The 19,536-nt window shown below is 38.8% G+C and overlaps 1 protein-coding gene across 1 annotated transcript; it reads left to right on the top strand.

The window, feature by feature from the left end:
* Positions 1-4,934: 4,934 nt before the first annotated feature.
* LOC104274444 ([Arg8]-vasotocin receptor-like) lies at positions 4,935-7,280 on the top strand. Its single transcript, XM_009870082.1, has 2 exons — positions 4,935-6,000; positions 7,081-7,280. The coding sequence occupies exons 1-2, from the start codon at positions 5,085-5,087 to the stop codon at positions 7,278-7,280; spliced, it is 1,116 nt and encodes a 371-aa protein (XP_009868384.1). The 5' UTR covers positions 4,935-5,084.
* Positions 7,281-19,536: the final 12,256 nt, after the last annotated feature.

Below are 19,536 nucleotides of genomic sequence, written 5' to 3' on the forward strand. Positions count from 1 at the left end.
TATTCCACTTGATCTTTTCTTGAAGAGAAACTTTTTAGAACCTGTTTATGCATTCCAAAGTAAAAGAGTGCAAACCTATTATCTTCACAAGCTGTGTTTAATAAGTAATATCTGTCATGACATGAAACAGTTGCTGGTTTTAGAAGCTGGTGGGGGGGCTTTAACGCTAAAATGCACATATTTCTCCTTCAGCAAATATTTGTTGTCTGGCTTGGCAAAAAGCATCTTCAATGAACCACAATTCGTGCAGGTTTTGGAAGAAAAATATTGTTTAGTCTGACAAAGATTTGGTTAAGGAGTAATCTAAGAGCATCCTACAAGTAGGTTAAGGGCAGCTACGGAGTTGATGGAACCAAGTGGTTCTCAGTGGTGGGTGTCTAGTAGAGGACAATGGCCACTCTGGGAGCTTCTGAAGTCACCTTAGGAAGTAAGTCTTCACCAAGAGCGCTGGAACAGGCTGCGCAGAGAGGTGGAATTTCCATACTCGAAGGATTTCAAGACCTAGTTGGACAAAGCTATGTCTGACCTGATCTGGTGATGGTAATAGACCCGCTTTAATAGGCAGTTGCGCTCTGGAGGAAGACCTCAGGATGTTCCTTCCAACCAGTATTTCTATGATTAAGATACTCAGGCTAGCATAGTCAGTATTGTCAGTATTGTTGCCACTGGAGAAACTGTGGCTGAGATGTGCCTAAATCCTAGCTTTGAAACTTGAACTCCTTCAAGTGGCTTGAAATGATTACACAGCCACAGGTTCAGAAAAAATGCTTACCCAATTTACATTTTATATAGCCTCAGTCAATTCGGATGGATTACTTGGCAGTACCACAGATTTAAAGTATCAGATGCCGGAGGAAGAAGGAAGGAGTTATTCAGTGGAGAATGTTGGAATTTTGCCAGTTGCAACAATAACAACAAATTAGGCAATATCTCATCTTCCAAGATAATATTTAAAAAATGATACACTGAGAAAACTACATGGAAGGATTTTAGAAAGCTAAATTGTTCCACAATCCTAACAAAACGCTAGGGTAAAGCCTGTGCCAAATGAGTCTTGGGCTGTCTCAGTATACGTATGGCAATTCAAACACAGGTACTCTGTTCCTACATTTAGGCTGAAGCCTTGATTCCCTTTGGATGTGATGGGACTTGACACTCACAGCTCACATATAATCCATAGGCTGAGGGAAGTGGTTATTCCCTTCTACTCAACACTCATTAAACCACATCTGGAATACTGCCTCTGGTTGTGGAGACCCCTGCACAGGAAAGGAGTTGATGAGCTTGAGTGAGCTCAGCGTTGGACACTTAGCTGGAGAGCAGGAACATAAAACCTGCTGGGAGAGGCTGAGTGAGTTGGGCTTGTGCTCTGCACCAGGGTTGCGCAACAATAAAGGGTGTGGTAAAATAGCTGTTTTCATAAGGTAGGGTAAAGCAGGGTCCCTGCCACTGCTGGGAACCCCTCTTTTGGACAGCACTGTACAGACATGAGATGAATCTTCCCTCAGCACACTGCACAGACACTGTCTGTGAAGGGGTTTCTCCTCCCTCCCATGCCATGGAGCTTTTTATTTTGTGTAGCACCCACAATCGGGTATCTTCTCCTGACAGGCTGGGATGTCATCTCTGTCAACATTCACCAGCTCAGGCTTTAAATGCAAGGCTCAGTAGAGCAGATATGTTCTGTTCAAGATCACTAGCTCCTTGAAAATAACATTTTTCTGCAAGGCTTCTAACACAGGTTGTTCAACCTGGAGGAGTGACAGCTTCAGGGGGCCTAACAGTGCCCTTCAATACCTATGAGGAGACTGGCAAGAGGTCCAGGTTAGGGTCTTACTGATGTCCTGGCAGAAGAATGAGCGAAGGTGGTCAGAATCAGGGGAGAGTCTGGTGGCACATCAGGAAAGGTTTTTCACAATGAAAATAATTAAGCATTTGCAAACAGTTACCCAGGGAGGTTTTGGAGTCTAAGCTCTTGGAGTTTTTAAAGACCTGGTTTTGGAGTATAAGCTCTTGGAGTTTTTAAAGACCTGGCCGGACAAACACTGAGTAAACCGGTCTGAATTCAGTGTTGTCACTGCCTGGGCAGCTGTGTGATTCTATAATTCTAGGCAGACATCTAAATTTAAGCCTTAATCCATGAGCTGAATCTCTCCCTACTCTTAACTAACAAACAGATGGGAGCCCCCACTGAGAAATTCAGCAAAAGTTAATTATAATGTGCCTTCCCACACTACTGAAAGTAAATAATTTAGGAAAAGAATTTAACTTGGATAGATACAGTTTGGGATAAAGCAAAGCTGGGCAACAGGAGCAGGACACTATTGGAGTAAAAGAACAGCTAAGACTACTTAAACATTTTCATCTGTTATCTTTTCTTAGTGAGTTATATTCCTAGAGTGGATTTAATTCCAGTATGACATTATCCTGAATGTCTGCTAGCATGGATGAAAGAGATGGGAAGGGCAGAATTATAAAGTTACTAAATCATTAACATGTATTGAACTGATTATATGCAAGATGGAGTAGAGTCTTACATCACTAGAACAATTTGTACAAGGAGGGGCACTTTCTATAAACGTGGCAAAGGCTACTTGTTGCACAGTGTGCTTGCCCTTTAACCTGTGTCCTCATGCTGGGTCTGACACCTATTATGGCATGTCTGCTGCCCAAACAGTGCGTGCAGTGTATGTGGGTAGGTCAAGGAAGACCTTCATGTTCCCTGGGATCTTGTTGAACTGTTCCAGGTGTAGGTGATGAAAAACACTGGCATGAAATACATGTCTACCCACACATTATGCATTGTGAAAATCAGTCAAATAAAAGCTTTTGGTACTATAATCTGGTTAGTCTTCCAGTAGTATCCCAGAAGTGACTTGTATTGCATATTCTGGTCTTTTTACATATAATCCCTTGATCTTTCAGATCATGAAGTGTAAATTTATTTTTATCTTCCATGCCTGACCCTGAGCGTAGTCTTCTCTTCAATATGTTCCTATTTCCACCCACTTAGACCTAGCTCTGCCTAGATGTACATTTGCTCCATATCCTAATAGGAGAATAAAGATCCCACCTGGCTTTTTGTTAACTCATAGATTGAGGATGGTCAAGGTAAATGGTTTCAGAGCACACTTGAAATTTTGTCTCCATCTGAAGGCAGAACCTGAGATCAGCCAGATTGCTTCACAGTGCAGTGTTTGTCATCAGCAGAATTGCCAGGGGTTCGTGATCTCAGCCAACTCAGTTACTTTCCTCAAGTTTCTGGGTGAGGGTAAAAGGAAATCAATTTGTTCCCTTACGGTCTTGCCGTAATCTAATCAAGATAGATTCTAAACTGGAGGGAAAACTGAAAGGAAACAACATCAGGTATCCAAGTTTCCTACAAACAGGCTTCCAATTAGGAAAAAAAAATAATCAGGAATATTAAATTAAGTTGTTGTGATTCATACTCTGCAACATGGGCTTAGAGAAAAGCCCTTGTAAACTCAGGCAGCTGCAGCAGTGTTCAGCCAAATCTGGATTATGGACACTTATAGCTGCTGCTAGTGGCAAAGTTTCATGAAATTGTTCAGCTTGTTTGCTGTCTGTTCTCGTAGTGTGACACTCACTTGAGGTATTAACATCAGTCCCATGGTGGGATGGAAGGGGGAAAGAAAGAGAGAAAAGAGACCACATGATTTTTATAAACTGTTGTAGGCTACCTCATGAATATGAATTTTGCCTTTCCCCTATCTGTCAATTAGAGTTGTTAGTCTGTTCGTGAGATTCCTGAAGTGATTTTAAAACATAGTCATGATGACAGCAATTAATCAGTGTAGAGGCAGTATTATATACTCTAAATGCAGCATGGACATAGTTTAACCTTATTGGTTTCCTCTTCAAAAAGGCTTTGAATTACCAGTCTCCCAATAATAACCAAAAGGATATGCGTACTCTAGCTTCAAACAAATTTGCATACGAATATGTGTTATCTTTCATATTGAATTGACTCCTTATATTAAATCTCTCTCTAGTGATTAAGGGGGCAGACTGAGGGAGAACAAATGAAATTAAATCAAAATTGCTATTTTATCTGCCATAAACAATATGCAAAAGTCGTACTGGAAGGTCGAAGAACAATGAAATTATTGCGGTCATGAAACAATTTACTCCACAAAAATAAAAATAATTAGGTACTGAAAAATGACCTCCCAGCCTTTAGTGCTATAATCCAATAGAGACCCTTGGAAACTGTTTGATTGTAGAGACCTTTTCCTCAGATTTTCCACTGAATTTTCACTTATTTTTCTATTAAATTCTCAAGAGACTCACAGTCCCATTAAAAGTAATTTATTTCACATGTGTTATTTTTCAGTTTGCTGAGAAAAAACCTCCAAGTCTTGACCCTGTCTTGAAATAAAGATTATTTTTAGGCCAGTCCAAATATTTTTCTTTTTTTTCTTTAGAATCAGGTGACTCCAAAAAGAGAAGGAAAAAAAAAACCACTATGTAAAAATGCACTCCTTTTCTGCATTTAGGATGTGGTCATGCCCCAGGAGCCTAAAGAATTGCAGTTACGATGCGCCTGAGCTCAGGGCCCAACTTTCCATCTACGCATAAACATTCCTCCCACTTCAGCTGAAGTGTGCGCTTATTGTTTGCGTAAAATAAAATATTTGCAAGAACTCTCCTGAGTGAGATCATTTAAGTATGATTTTGGCCACAGCTATTTACAAGTTCGGGTTTTGACTGAAGTGAGTAATTGAATTACGTTGAGCCTCTGAAGTTTGCCTTTTATTTATATATTTCCCCCAATTGTGTGGCTCAGTCTGCCATTGGCTGCGGTCCCTGCAGCCTACCCGAGGGCTCTGCAGTTACATAAGGCTCTGTCTGCTGGGAGCCTATATAAAGCCTTTTTGTACGCCAGCAAGAGACAGAATTTTATCAAGACTCAGGTCCCACTGCTTTAGTTCGCAAAAGCAGGAAGAGATTTGCTTGAAGATAGACTGAAACCTCCACCCAGGCTGGTTTGTTTGCTAGCCAGTACTTCACAGCTGTCAACCTGAGTCGCAAGTAGCAGCTACTGCAAGTAGCTTCTGTGCACTATGAAGAATTTTTCCTTTCCTATGCAGGATAGCACACAGCAGACCGAGAGTCCTTCTCCTCACAGATTCCTGAGTTTGACAAATCAGTCAGATTCTGTTGGAAGACCAGAGAGAGATGAACAATTAGCTCAAGTAGAGATTGCTGTACTGGGGGTCATATTTCTGACAGCGTCTGTGGGCAATTTTATTCTCATACTGGTGCTGTGGCGACGAAGAAAGAAGCTCTCTAGGATGTACGTGTTCATGCTTCACCTCAGCATCGCTGACTTAGTGGTAGCCTTTTTTCAAGTGCTGCCTCAACTCATATGGGATATTACAGACATTTTCATAGGGCCAGATTTCTTGTGCAGGATTATCAAATATCTACAATTGCTGGGCATGTTTGCCTCTACGTACATGATAGTGGTCATGACAGTGGACAGATATCAAGCGGTTTGCTACCCTATGGTCACTTTTCAAAAGAAGAGAGCTCTCTGGAATATCCCCATTTGCACCAGCTGGTCTATATCATTGATTCTTAGCCTACCACAGGTATTTATCTTTTCTAAGACAGAAATATCTCCAGGTATCTTTGAATGTTGGGGTGAATTTATTCAGCCATGGGGCCCAAGGGCATATGTGACTTGGATTTTTGTAGTTATATTCTTCGTTCCCTCAGCCATCCTTATCATGTGCCAGGTTAGGATTTGCAAAATAATCAAAAGAAATATACATGTGAAAAAACAGAATGAATATGAAGTAACAGATCAGAAGCAAGTCCTGCCATCTCGAGCAAGCAGTGTGAACTGTATTTCAAAGGCTATGATCAAGACTGTAAAAATGACAGTGGTGACAGTTCTTGCGTATGTTCTCTGTTGGTCACCTTTCTTCATTGCACAGCTGTGGTCTGTGTGGTTCCCCAGTGTTGTGACCGAAGGTAAGATACTCTCCATCCTCATTCATAACTTCATAGAAGGCTAGCGAATTGCTCTGTTGCTTTATAATTGCACTTTGCTTTTGTGAAAGAGTTGCATGTGATCATTTGAGTATGATTAAAAAGAAATTCCTGGATTGGTTACCTGCTGTATTTAGTTAGGTGCAGAGAGTTGTATGTATTATGTGATCAAAACATCATCATTTAAGTGTGTATTTTGTGTGTGTGTTTTGAATGATCAATGATTTAAAGACTAATGAACAGCACAGTGAAAAGTATCATCTGCTCCAGCAAGGGTTTAGACTTCAGGATTTAGATATTATAGCAGCAATATTTTGGGTTCTTGAGTAGAAAAGGAGTAACTAACTATTTAAAGTAATAAAATAAATATTTCTTATTTACTGGATTGAACAGTGATGTTATAAGATACCTGATTACTTTTTAAGAAAATAGTGAAATGATATTGGTGAAATCTCTGTAGTACACTGTGAAACAACTACAAGTTGTGAAACAGTTGTTTATAAAGCAAAAATGCAAGCCTGAGAGAGGTATCAAAGAACACCATGTTGTAAACAAGATTAATCTTTTCAAACTTATATTATTGTCTCTTTGTGAAAGGCAGACTCTGTATGAGACTTTATTTAAGTTCACCTATTCTAAACTCAAAAGATATAAACCAAAGGGAAAAAGATAATAGCTCTTGTTTGATGAAAAAATTAATCTTCTGATCTTTTAAGAATTCTTTCTGTCAGTGTGAACTGGAATCTTACTCTGTGTGCATTTGTATCAATATCAGTATCTGTATCTGTATTTATCTGTGTCTGTATAGCAGGTTAGTAATTTTTTTTAAATTTGATGCTCATCTACATCAAAAAAGTGCTATGTGGAACTATTTAACTCTGAAATGCATACAGTACAGCATGCTTCATACCTTCAATGATTACAAATTGCATTGAATAAATGGGAATTTCCTACTATTAGATTGACTTTAATATATGAACAGGTACACCAGAAAGCAGCAAACTGTGAAAATGTTACAAGTGCTTTATTTACTCTGTTATTCCTTTAACTGTTTCATTCTAGGTCCAGCATTCACCATTATCATGCTCCTTGGCAATTTAAATAGTTGCACCAACCCATGGATTTACATGTATTTTTGTGGCCACATTCCATATTGCAAAAATAAGCAGCTGGAGAACACCTCGGCTCAAGAGGAATCGGTGATCACAGGGAGCATTCATCTTGTAGACAGAGACCCTGAGGAAAACAGTGCTTCTGTATAAATGTTGAATGCTTTTTGTTGCTTTGTTCCATTTGTTATGCTCACAAGATGTATTGATATTTTACTGCTGTCCCTTGTTTTGTGGATAAGGAAGCTGGAAAATTGTCTTTTGTTGTGTAAATATATTCTCTGCAGTTCTGTGGCACGTACAGGAAGTTTCTGTGTTGTGCAAGCCTGACTCAGTACTTCCATCACTGCTATGTAATCAGAATGCATTCTTGTAAAGACTGACAGAGATACATAAAAGTATTTCAGATAGCTTGTGTCCTAAAGTGCTTTTTCTTCTGTGATTCTGGGTTTTACAGCTACCTTGTCCAGCAAATTGAAATATGATTGGAAAGGAATCTGACATAATTAAACTTGAATACGCTTTCAAATTGAACCAGGAATTGTTCATCATTCTGGTGCGATTGGGGGGCAGTCTTGCAAATCTTGAGAAGGCATCAGAAAATCAGAAAAATCCTTTGCCAGCTTATTAATACCTATTTTAAATTAACTCCTTATATACATTTATAAAATGCATCTTATTAGAATTTTTAAAATAATTCAGTGTCTTTTTGACACTGAACACCTACTTTGGTTTCAAATGCCGTTGTGGATCACAGGTACTGGCAGCACAGTAACTGTCCAGTTTTGTGGCTTCACACCATGACATTTGATTTTCTATGCGTTCCCTGATGTGCAAGCAGTTAACTGAAACTCTCCCCTCCATATACACAAATATACATACTTTAAATAAAAATGGGTGCTTTCAGTCCTATTTGTTGTGGTGTGCAATTTATTGACAGAGTGTGCGTAGAACCCCTTCAGGCTCAAATTCAATTATTTCTTCTCTGTGGTAAAAACAGATCTGCATATCTTTATCTCAGTATGCCACTTCTTGCTAGTTTGTGGGTGTTTTAATGCAGGTAGCTATTCAATCCCCTTTCAGTGTCTGCAATGCAATCGAAAGAGTTTGGAAGGAATATCAGCAAGACTTTTTCAGGTGAGAATGGAGCTGTATTCACAGAGTCTTGGTGATACTTGCGTATCATTATACTGTGTTTCATCAGTGTTATTCACGTTTCATTTTTATGAGTGCTAGCAATCTCAAATTTCAGTGGAAAAGCTATAAAAGTGGATTTTTTAAGATAGTTTTAAATTGGACTTGGAGAAACATTGATTTAAACTAAATACTGTTTGGATTGTGAGAAATGCTGCTGCACAATGAATAGCTACACTTCAGGTTAATGTATGCTGGTGTGACTGGATATTCTATGATTTCTATTCCCTGTATTGTTAGACCAGGTAAGAATACTAAACAAATATTGCTGTTATTTATGATGGAAAAATCTAATGTCCCAGTCCAGCTGATGAGAAGAACAGGTCTCCGGCAAGTAGGAAGAGGAAGGAGGTGGATGAAGATTGTACCAGCGGCAGAGAGGCGTGGAAAAAAAGTCTGTATGAAACTTCTTATTATAATCACGATCATTACTTTTTTCTTGCTGTTTGATTTAGTTTTGGTGGCTGTTAATTCTACCCTACAACATGGTCCCTGTCAGAGCAATTCTGTAACTCAGATGACAGTGTCCTTATCTGGGGGATGAATTTCCGTGATGCAATCCATACTATTGATAGCATATTTGTTATATTCAGCCACTGACTTTCTAAGACTTTCAGTCAAATTAGCTTTCGGTTAATTCTCCCTTGTGACTTAGTCCAATGGATAATTGTGGTTTGGTTTTTTTGTTTTTCCACTTCCTTTGATTCTAGTTAGTTGTGTAGTAAAATATGCAGTGTTGAAAGGAAATGTAAATAGAAACGCTTCCAGGAATTACCTGTGTCACTGTACTACTGGATTTGCAGCAAAACACATTGCAAACCTCAAAAGATATACGTTTGCAAGAAAAGCAGGCATTCAAATTGCAGGCAAATAGTAATCCAGATCCAGAACTGATGTAAGTCATAGTACTGTTCAGACACCACAGTGGAGCTGTGCCTTTTTACACCACCTGATCTCACCTCTGATATTTAAAAAGTGTGACTTCTACTACTTGCAGTTCTGCGTTGCTCATATATTTGTAACTGACTCTATAAATAATTTGGTAGAGCTTGATTTCCCAAATAAGAGCAGCTCAATGTGTTCTATAAAAATCTGAGAGTAATATTAACTATCCATGTTTCAGATATTTTTGTCATGCAATGAATGAAATGCCAGAACTTCCTAAGTTCAATAATGTTCCAAACAAGGGTATTTTCAGCTCCCTATGTGTTTTTTTCCTGGTATTTTAATTTTCTTTCCCCTGAGATCAGTCTTACTATTAGGAAGAAAAGTAAAGGTTGCTCTACTATGGTGTCAAACTACAGGCAATGGACATGTAGTTTTGGTCCATAAGGAGTTGTCTGAATGTAGATGTTCTTTCTTTTTTTCCTACCAAGAGAATCAGGCTGCATTTTCCAGGTATAAGTCATTATCCCACATGGCCTGCCCTGCTTACTTCAGGGACAGCACTGACTCCTGACAAACACACTCAATGGAGGAGTTTGGTCCTGGTCCACAGTTTTCTGTCAAAATTCATTTTCTAGTGATGGAAAATTCATTTTGATAATTTTTTTTTTCCTAATAAAGTGGCCTTTACAGGACATTTCTTATTTCTTAAAGAAAAGGACATTTTGAAACATAATGAAATTTTTTGCTTTGTAAATTTGACTGTCAGTTGTAGTTTTAATCTCTCATGCCCTTGTTTTCCTCTATATTTTGATTCTCCAACTGGAATATATCTTTTCCAATTCACTGTCACTTAGATTTCCAATAGGCATTACAGTATCTCATTAAGAGACTTCACTGTAGTCTGGCCAGAGTGTTTAATCCATATGGGAGAATCAGAAACTCAAATGTAGAAGTCCCTGGAGGCAATGTGGAAGCACACACAAATGAAGAAAAGCAATTATCAGATGTTTTTATCCTCATCAATGCCTAGTTTCTGTTTTCTCACACAATTTCTGAGCAGGAAAATACATAGCGTACAAGTTCACACTTGAAGTGAATGGCTATATTGTTGATACTGGCACTGCAATACAGTTTCTGGTTATCTGGATTGGTTTTTTTTTTACTTTCCAAGGCTCGCTAAAAGGAATTAAGTTCTTTCTTAAAAATTATTGATTTATGTTTTGCAGAACAGATAAGAATCAAAGACAATGTAATCTGTCAGTTCTGCCTAGATTTATTACCAAAAAAACCCAAACCCTAGTAGAAGGAACGGAAAATCCCAGCATATGTTTTGTGTTCTTTACAGTATATTTTGGTAATTCTGTTATTCTACAGAACTGCTGCTGTATTTTCAGAGCCAGTCCCAGTTCAGATACTTGTAAATGGTGAATACTGAAGCACGAGATCCTGGCTGTTAGTCTTTTTCATCTCTCAGTGAAATGATGCTCAGAAATTTTAAAGACAGTGCCAAACTGATGTCCTGCCAATATCACTTTGTTCACTTAGTTCTGACAATGGTAACCAGTTACTGGCTCAAACAAACAGCTCCTATCTCTGTGTTGTTGGTGGAAGACTGGCAGTATGATGTGGAGACCCAAGCTGGAACTGGCAGAGTTTATTGTGTGAGGCAGATATGATATGCAGACATGGCTGTATTGTCTCATTCCCAAACACATGTCCAGGATCAAAGTATCCTCAAGAGCTTGCAGACGTTAGCTATTCTTGGCTGAAGAGTATCATGAGCAGACAAAGGCAAAGCAAGATGGTCCAGCTACTCAATTCTTTCAGTCAAATCCAGTTTGGATTGGATTCCTCAGAGGGGAAAAAAAAACCAACATAAAAAGAAAGGCCATTTTCTGTCTTCATAAAGTCGGGGTTTGGCTCTGAATGCTCTGGGTGTCCACAGGAAACATCCATGGTTGTGAACCAGATGATTCATATATTCAGTGACACAGGATTGCAAAGGAAAACAGTTCAAATAAGAATTGAGTTACAGTAAGGCGGTCAGAAATAATTTATTTACTACTGTATTAGTTTATCCATGTAGATTTGAATTGAAAGAAAGACACACTGATAGAAAATAAGAAACCATGCCTGCTGTTATTTATGCTACATAAAAACTCCAACTGCCATCCCACAACTCACCTCTTCAGTCCTACGTGTGCCAACACCAGGGCTTTCTATGCTCTTATGGTCCCAGGTAGAGCCTCATGATCTTCAATACAGTTCCTAAACTCCACCCACCCTAATCTCTTGCAGTGATGTCTCAGGGCATCTTCGCTTTGCCCCTAAGAAACAAAAGGATAGAAGCTCTGTCTTTTTCTTGGGGTTATATGGTGCTCCTGCTGTTGCTACTTGAGGACTTCTTGAGGGTTATCTCTCAAAATCTGATCATCTTTACAAGAGCTCTGTAAAATTTCAATTAATTTGTGCTTTACTTCTTCAGGAACAAAGAAAGGACAGACTCTGAGTGAAGCTAAGTAGGCCAGGCCCACTCCCGCTTGCTTCTTTTTCCTGCCAACATAGCAGACCAAAGCATGTGCTTTCCACCAGTAGGTCATAGCAATTAATTTAACTAATTTGATTGTCCAGCTACATAATGAACTTTGGAGCCAGTGAAACTCTAACAAAAAGCTCCTTGAATTTCCATCTAAATGTTGCCCTAGAGATACAGTGTGAACATATTCAATTGCAATTTTATTCATCAAATGCTTTTTTATATGATGACCAACATTCTGAAAGACCTTCAGAATTGTGGATTTGTGTTTCTGGCACCTATTTCAGTACATTTACCAAAAATTGTTAAAATTGTACATTAACCAGATTTTAGCAACAAATCCCCTGAATTCTGAGTTAACAACAGGTAACAGTTACAGAATCCGTAAGACCTTGTGGAGGAAGCATTTCAATACCAAATGCCAAACAAAAACATTTGACCTTGAAGATAAAAGTAAATTATGGCTGGGGAGTTGGATAAAACTAGAGGCAGATATCACCTTACACTCCAAAAAACACTTTTCAAGAGAATTGATGTGCTAACAGATATTAAAACCAGATACAAGAAAGACTTGATATTCCTGTCATCATTGCTGTGGTCATTATCATCATCATTACTTAAATGAAATCAGCATATAACCTACAATGTTTCAAAACAAAATATAAACTTGTCACAGTGCCAAGTACAGAGACTAATTGCAAAGCTAAAATAATATGAAAGGCATGATTTCAATCACAAATGCAACTTTTGTCTCTGATGTTGCTATTTTATTTAGCTAAAAAGATATAGATATGGTCTTTGGTCAAGATTATTGTTCTATGCATTGAATTCCATGAAGCTACCCAGAGATGGATATTGGCATAAAATGTTAAAAATTTGTTTCATGTTTATACATTTAGTCATGCATATATTAAAGCAAAATTTTTGCTTTAAGATGCTGGTCTTGTATTCCTTTGCTTATTCTTGAGTTCAATTATTATCTATATCACCACCTTTGAAAAAATAGTAGGAATAAATTATCTGCTGGCTATCACAGTATATTGGAAATGTTTGCCCATGTCTCTAAATGTATTAATAGATGTCTGGCCTCCAGTGATTTAATGCTGAGTGGCTCCAGCTTTTGACTTACTGATGGGAAAAATTGTACTTCATCATAGAGAATACAAGCCTTCTGGCAAGCATAGTCATGATGTGAACACACTGCTTATTGATACATTTAATACAAATTCCAGTCTGCTGGCAATGTGATTCATATTCCTGACCCTCTGTTGACAAGACTGATGCAATCTCGTGTTCTGAGGTGCTATGTGTTGAGTTGTAACTATCTGTTCACAAAAAATATGTGAGCAAAACTGCAGGAAACAAATCCTTATTTTCAACTCAGCACCTGGGTATCTTGAAGTTTAATGTATTTGCTGTGAAAGAAGAGATTAAAAACTCCACTGCAGCATTTGGGCTTGATTTGTGTTTCCATTCACACAGAGGAGTAATACTGGATTGTAATGACTCATATAGACTGTGTTAGAGGAATGATGTGGTGGAAAGTCAAACACTCATTGCTCCAGAAGTGCCTGAATGTCAGTATGCATCTGCTCGATACACTAGTTAATGACATGGAGCTGCCATGGGGCTACTCTGCTGCTACTCATGCAGATCCCGGATGGAGCATGCCCAGCATATACAGTGTCTTGGGAAAATTTCTCTGCCAAAGGCTTCCTGATGAGCATATGGAAGATCAAATAGGAGTAGGAAGTCATATAAAAGCTCCCTCAGAGTGCACAAGCACTAAAGGCGCGTATTGGATGGCTAAAGCATATTGTGTTGCAAACAGTGGTGACCATAAATGGTGAGAATCGGACCACACGTATTATTAACAAGGTTATCTACCCACAGACGTATGCACACAAACGCACAAAGTGATCAAGAAGTCTCTCAGGTGACATCCATATTGGAAGCACTAGCACAGGCACATATTTAGCTATTTCTTGTGCTTTTTTTGTGATGAAAAAGTGCACTGAATATCCAGCTGGGCATGAACACAATAAAGCAAGTGACTAGTGCGTGGAAGTTGACAGCACTGCGTAGTGCATACAGATGACTGCAGGCAGGTTCCACTGTTGTGCCACTGGCTATTTTGGAAGCCTGGAAGGCAGAGATACTCTGCCCAACACTTCTCCCACCTCCACCTCTTCACCTTCAACAGGGCTAAAAGGAGGAGATGACACGTGGCTGCATCTCTGCAATGTATAATAAACATATAGATGTATAAATGTCTTTATCTTTCAACTCCTTTTCCTTACAATGTCACCTTAGTCTGGTACTTATGGTAGAGACTCCCTAAGGATTCTCCAAGAGAAGGGAGTTAGCCTATGACAGCTTTGTTCTGCTGAGAATGAGACAGTTAAGCTCATCTTACTTGAAATGTAAGCACCTACTGTTTCCAAGCTGTGAATTGTTGAATTTTGCTTTTAATTAACTGGGGATTCTATAAAAATAACAATTTCAATTACTGAAATGGAGGAACCAGAATGACTGAATACCTTAACTTATGTATTAATTCAGTAGGTTCAGGGTTTCCTTTAGTAAAGAAACTTTTCAATAAATCAAAGCAGATGAGAGGAATATAATAAATGTAAAATTAGGTTAACCATACTGAATTTTAAGCTATGTTGAGGCTGCAAGATAGAATTATTTCATTGATATAAGAGAAAGTTAACTTGAGGCTTTGATCAGAAAAAATACCGTATTTTATGTGCATTATCTGTAATATATGTGGATGCGTAAAAGGACTATCCTAAGAATGCTACTGAATACTGTTGTATAAATTAATTTCTACAGTATAACCATCACTTTGTAATAAAAACATCCATGTCAGAAAAAGTTGTGTTTATATGTTAAAATTTAATCTTGTAGTTTGATATAAACCACATAAGTTGTAATACACTTTTTTTTTTTCCTGTACTGCTCTCCAAAGTTTTTTGCTGCCTTCAGGTTAAGAAATCAATTACAAGTTTATACATGCATTTGTGTCCTGCAGGGAAATGTAAAGCTGGTTCAGACAAAAATCTCAGAACTGAATTGCACTCAAATTGTTCATCAACCTCCTGCACCTATAAGAGAAAGAAATAATGCAGTTGATTTTGCTAGAAATTTCAATGTTTCCGTTAACACTGAACAGTATGAAAACATATTGTGAGTATGCAATGTGGCTAGAAAGTGTCACAATACAGTAGAAATATCCTTTACAATCAAAGTTACTGTTTTATACTGTATAATTTCACATTGTTGTCAAATGATGATTTACCTTGTAATAATGAGAACGGGAAGATAAGAATGGAAATACTTCTCCACATTCTACTCTTAAATTTTTTTTTAACTCTTTAAGTCCTTGTTAACTACATGCTAACTCCATGGTTAACAGTAAGTTAACCGTGATCCAGCAATATGCCCTTATTGCCAAGAAAGCCAATGGTATGCTGGGCTGCATGAAGAAGAGTGTGGTGAGTAGATCAAGGGAGGTCATACTCCTCCTCTATTCTGCCCTGGTGAGGCCACATCTGTAACACTGCGTCCAGTTCTGGGCTCCCCAGTTCAAGAGAGACAGGAAACTACTGGAGAGAGTCCAGTGGAGGGCAACAAAAATGACTGGGCGACTCGAGCATCTCTCTTATGAGGAAAGGTTGAGAGAGCTGGGACTTCTTAGTCTGGAGAAGAGAAGGCTGAGAGGAGACCTTATAAATGTCTATAAATATCTGAAGGGTGGGTGCAGGTAGAATGGAGCCAGACTCTTTTCAGTAGTAGACAGGACAAGAGGCAACAGGCACAAGCTAGAACACGAGGAGTTTCATCTAAATATGAGGAAGAACTTTACTGTGAGGGTGGCAGAACACTGGAACAGGTTGCCCAGGGAGGTAATGATTTCAGTTACTGCATATCAGATCAGAGTAGGTTAATGAGAAAATAAAACCAAATCTTAAAACACCCTCTCCCAACCCCTGAACTTCACTCCCAGCTTCTCCACTTTCTCCACAACAGTGGCACAGGTGTATGGGGAATAGGAGTTGTGGTCAGTTTATCACATGTTGTCTCTGCTGCTCCTTCCTTCTCGGGGGCATGACACCTCTTCCCTTGCTCCAGCATGGTGTCCCTCCTGCAGGAGACAGTTTTGCATGAACTCCTCCAGTGTGAGTTCTTCCCACGTGCTACAGTTCTTCACAAACTGCTGTAACATGGGTCTAGTTCCACAGGGTGCTGTCCTTCAGGAATGGACTGCTCCATTATGGGTCCTCCACAGAGTCACAAGTTCTCCCAGCAAACCTGCTCCAGTGCAGGCTTCTCTCTCCACAGGTCCAGCAGGAGTCTGCTCCAGCATGGGCTTCCTATGGGGTCACAACTTCCTTCGTGCATCCACTTGCTCCAGCGTGAGATCCCCCACAGACTGCAGGTGAACACCTGTCCCACCATGAACTTCTACGGGGCTGCAGGGAGACAGCCTGCCTCACCATGATCTTTACCACTGCAGGCTGCCGGGGAATCTCTACTCCAACATCTGGAGCATCTCCTCTGCCTCCTTCTTCACTGAGCTTGGTGTCTGCAGGATTGTTTCTTTCCCATATTCTGACTCAGCTTCAGTTCTGACTTCAGCTGCAGTTGTGCAGAGATTTTTCACCCTTCTTGAATATATTATCAAAGAGGAGATACCACCATCACTGATGGGTTTGGCCTTGGCTGGTGGTGCGTCTGTCTTGGAGCCTGCTGGCATTGGCTCCATTGGACACAGGGAAAGGTTCTAGCAGCTTCTAACAGAAGCCACCCCTATAGTCCCCTACTCTCAAAACCTTGCCGTGCAAATCCAAATGCCATGTTCCCCTAGGTGTGCTGCGTGTTCAAGATATGAATGATCATGCAGAGATAAAAGTGCTCAGTGTATCACATGGGATGAACAAGAAAAATCAGAAAACTGGCTTGGTTTAAAAAAAATCTTATCTGAACCAAGGTTTGAAACCAAATACATATATAATTTCAGATATACAACCAAATTCTGTGCTTAACATAAAGGCAAGTTGAAGGAGAAGGTACTTAAAAAGTTTTTTTGTGTCCTGAGCTATTTAAGAATAAACCATGTACTATAAGAGTAAAAATATAGGCAAGTGAAAACATGATTATTGCCCAATCCTACAACATCCCCAGGAACAACAAGTTTAGTGCATCCTTCTAAAGTGTGATTTGGCATAAGGCTGCACCATGTGAAAACCTGTGGTTTCCTTTGTGGTCTCTGGAGAAAATGGGACTGTTTCTCCCTGGATCTGCTTTAAAACAATATTGTCATTTGCAGAACTATATTCATGAACCATTTCTGTGCTATGCAACGTTAGTCCAATGGTTGAGTGTGCTGCCAGTTGTTTGGTTACTGTGTAATTCAGTGGCACATTTGCAGCCTGCCTCAATGCCAAGCAAATACATTTAAGGAAGCATAGACTGCAGAAAACAGGCAATTACTAAGCAAGCTTTTTGCAGCACATACACTACAGAACAGCATATTGTAACAGAGAGATGAAAATACAGGTTTGAGGGTCAGCGAACAAGGCCAATTTCTATGACACAGTTACAGAAGCATTTGTGCTGATTTTTTCTTACCCCCTTGAAGACATCTACAGACTACGTAATAACTATTAAAGTCTTTCTTCTCAAGATTTGTTTTTCTTCTGAAGTTTGAGAGTGTTCTGTCTGAAATTAAAATTTCAATGACTGAATTGTAATCTCGAAGCCAAGGACTATCTAGTGGGTTCTGACAACCTGCCACCATTTGGGTCTCCTAATCTTATAACTGGCTGAAGACGTCAGGATTCAAAGTAATGCAAGAGTCTGAAAAAACTCTGTCCTTAGGGGCTGCCCTGATTCCTGGCTTGCTTTACATAATATCTGGAGGAAGGAGTGACATACATCTTATTCTTATGTCAGGGGTACATTGCCATATAAGTGAATTTCTGGTCCTTATTGATTTACTTGTCAGACAGGGAGAGAATATTATACAAACCAGTTTTTTTATTATCTGCTTATCATCTATGCTATGGAAAAGATCTTTAAAATTCTCTTTTAAAGATGTTTATACTGAGTGCTATAAAAACAGATAGAAAAAAAATAGTCCTTCCATAAAATTGTCACCATTTTATTTGAGACTAAACATGACATCATTATCAGGTGGCCAAAGATGGAAATTATGAATCATTTTCAATTGGACAGTAATCTGAAAGTCTGAATATTTTCCTAACATAGTTTTATTTTCACTCTATACATCAGCTGTTGAACAACAAAACTTCCAGCCTGTCCTGTCCTTCAATGTTTTCAACCCAGATATCAAAACATGACTCCCAAAGAGCAGCACTGCATCAAGAATTAACGCCAGCAAGTAACTGAGAACGCATCTCTTTCTGCCTTCATCAGCTACCCACGGTACAAATACTGCTGTGAAGGTTTACATTGTCTTCAAGTCACAATGCAGTGTGATATGCAATTTATATTTTAGATACCCGTTGTTTTGTGGTTAAAGAAAAAGGCCAATATATGTGCAAACTTATCAAAAAGCAGCCTTTGAAGCTTTTAAAAGAATAGCTTTATTATTGAAAAACAGATATTAATTACAGGTATTATTTTAAATAAAAATCAGTGATTCTATGATTCTACGATACTATGTCCTTGTTCTTAAAGTCACTTGTGTTCATCTTCCTGAATATGAAAATAGCGGGACCGAAATGGGTAAGAAAAGACAGAAATGACATGGGAGGAAAGGAGGAAGAGCTTTAAAAGTTTGCTTTAAATAAAGATGGGAATAACAATGATCACAGAGAATGAACAGGAATGGTACTAAGGATACCAGTGAGAACACTTCCTCAGAAGTTCAGCCTAGTTAATTGCTTCAGATGCAAGATTTCTTGAAAGTCTCATTATTTTTGTGTATGCCTATTTGTAAAAGCATGTTGATGGCTTATTCTGAGAAATTTGTCATATGGCAAGAACATTAATTCTGTTATAAAGTGTTCTTAAAAGGGAACTACAGCAAGTTTTAAGAGTGTGAAGCTTGTAAGGTTGTCTCAGTTCTAATTTTAATATCCTAACAAGCCAGTCTACGTCAAAGAGACTGAGTGTTAAATAAAAGTGCCAATATATCTTCCCTATTTTAATTAAGCATGCCATTCTTGTCTTACTGAATGTCAGTTAAAGGAATATAAGCTTCTCAAACTAATAACGATCCAGTTGCACCTTGAAGGCTTGTCTCTTATCTTTGCTTGAAGAAACCGTGAAAAGTAGTTTTATCTGTGGATTTGATTGTGAATGGGCTAGATTGCTTTTGCGAGCAGTAAGGTAGATTGATAGTGGTATTCACCTCAGTTCAGTGACCAAGGAGAGCTGCAAGTGGGAAGAAAAAATAGGGATGGAAATCAGGCGCTGGGCATGATGGAGGCAGAGACACTGGGACTTGGCTACAGATGGAGTCAGGATGACAGGTCCACGTAAGATCTGCAGCAGGACAGAATATTTACTGTGGATTTGTGGTCAAGGGCATGATTATTTAAGGAAAATAGGCAGACTTGAACGTCTGTGAGGCCAGAGTCATCTTTCATCCTCCATATTGGGTTATTCCTCAAATCTGAGATAAGGATTACTTTTAACTTTCCTTTAACATTACTGCAGAAGTATGTATAAAATATATAAAATATTTAAATTTTGTGTTTTGTAGCTGTCATAATAAAGGAATTTATGGGAGTTCCTGGGAATTCCTCATTTGACACT

Source organism: Apaloderma vittatum, unplaced genomic scaffold (genome assembly GCF_000703405.1).
Source record: "Apaloderma vittatum isolate BGI_N311 unplaced genomic scaffold, ASM70340v1 scaffold20235, whole genome shotgun sequence".
NCBI lineage: Eukaryota > Metazoa > Chordata > Aves > Trogoniformes > Trogonidae > Apaloderma > Apaloderma vittatum.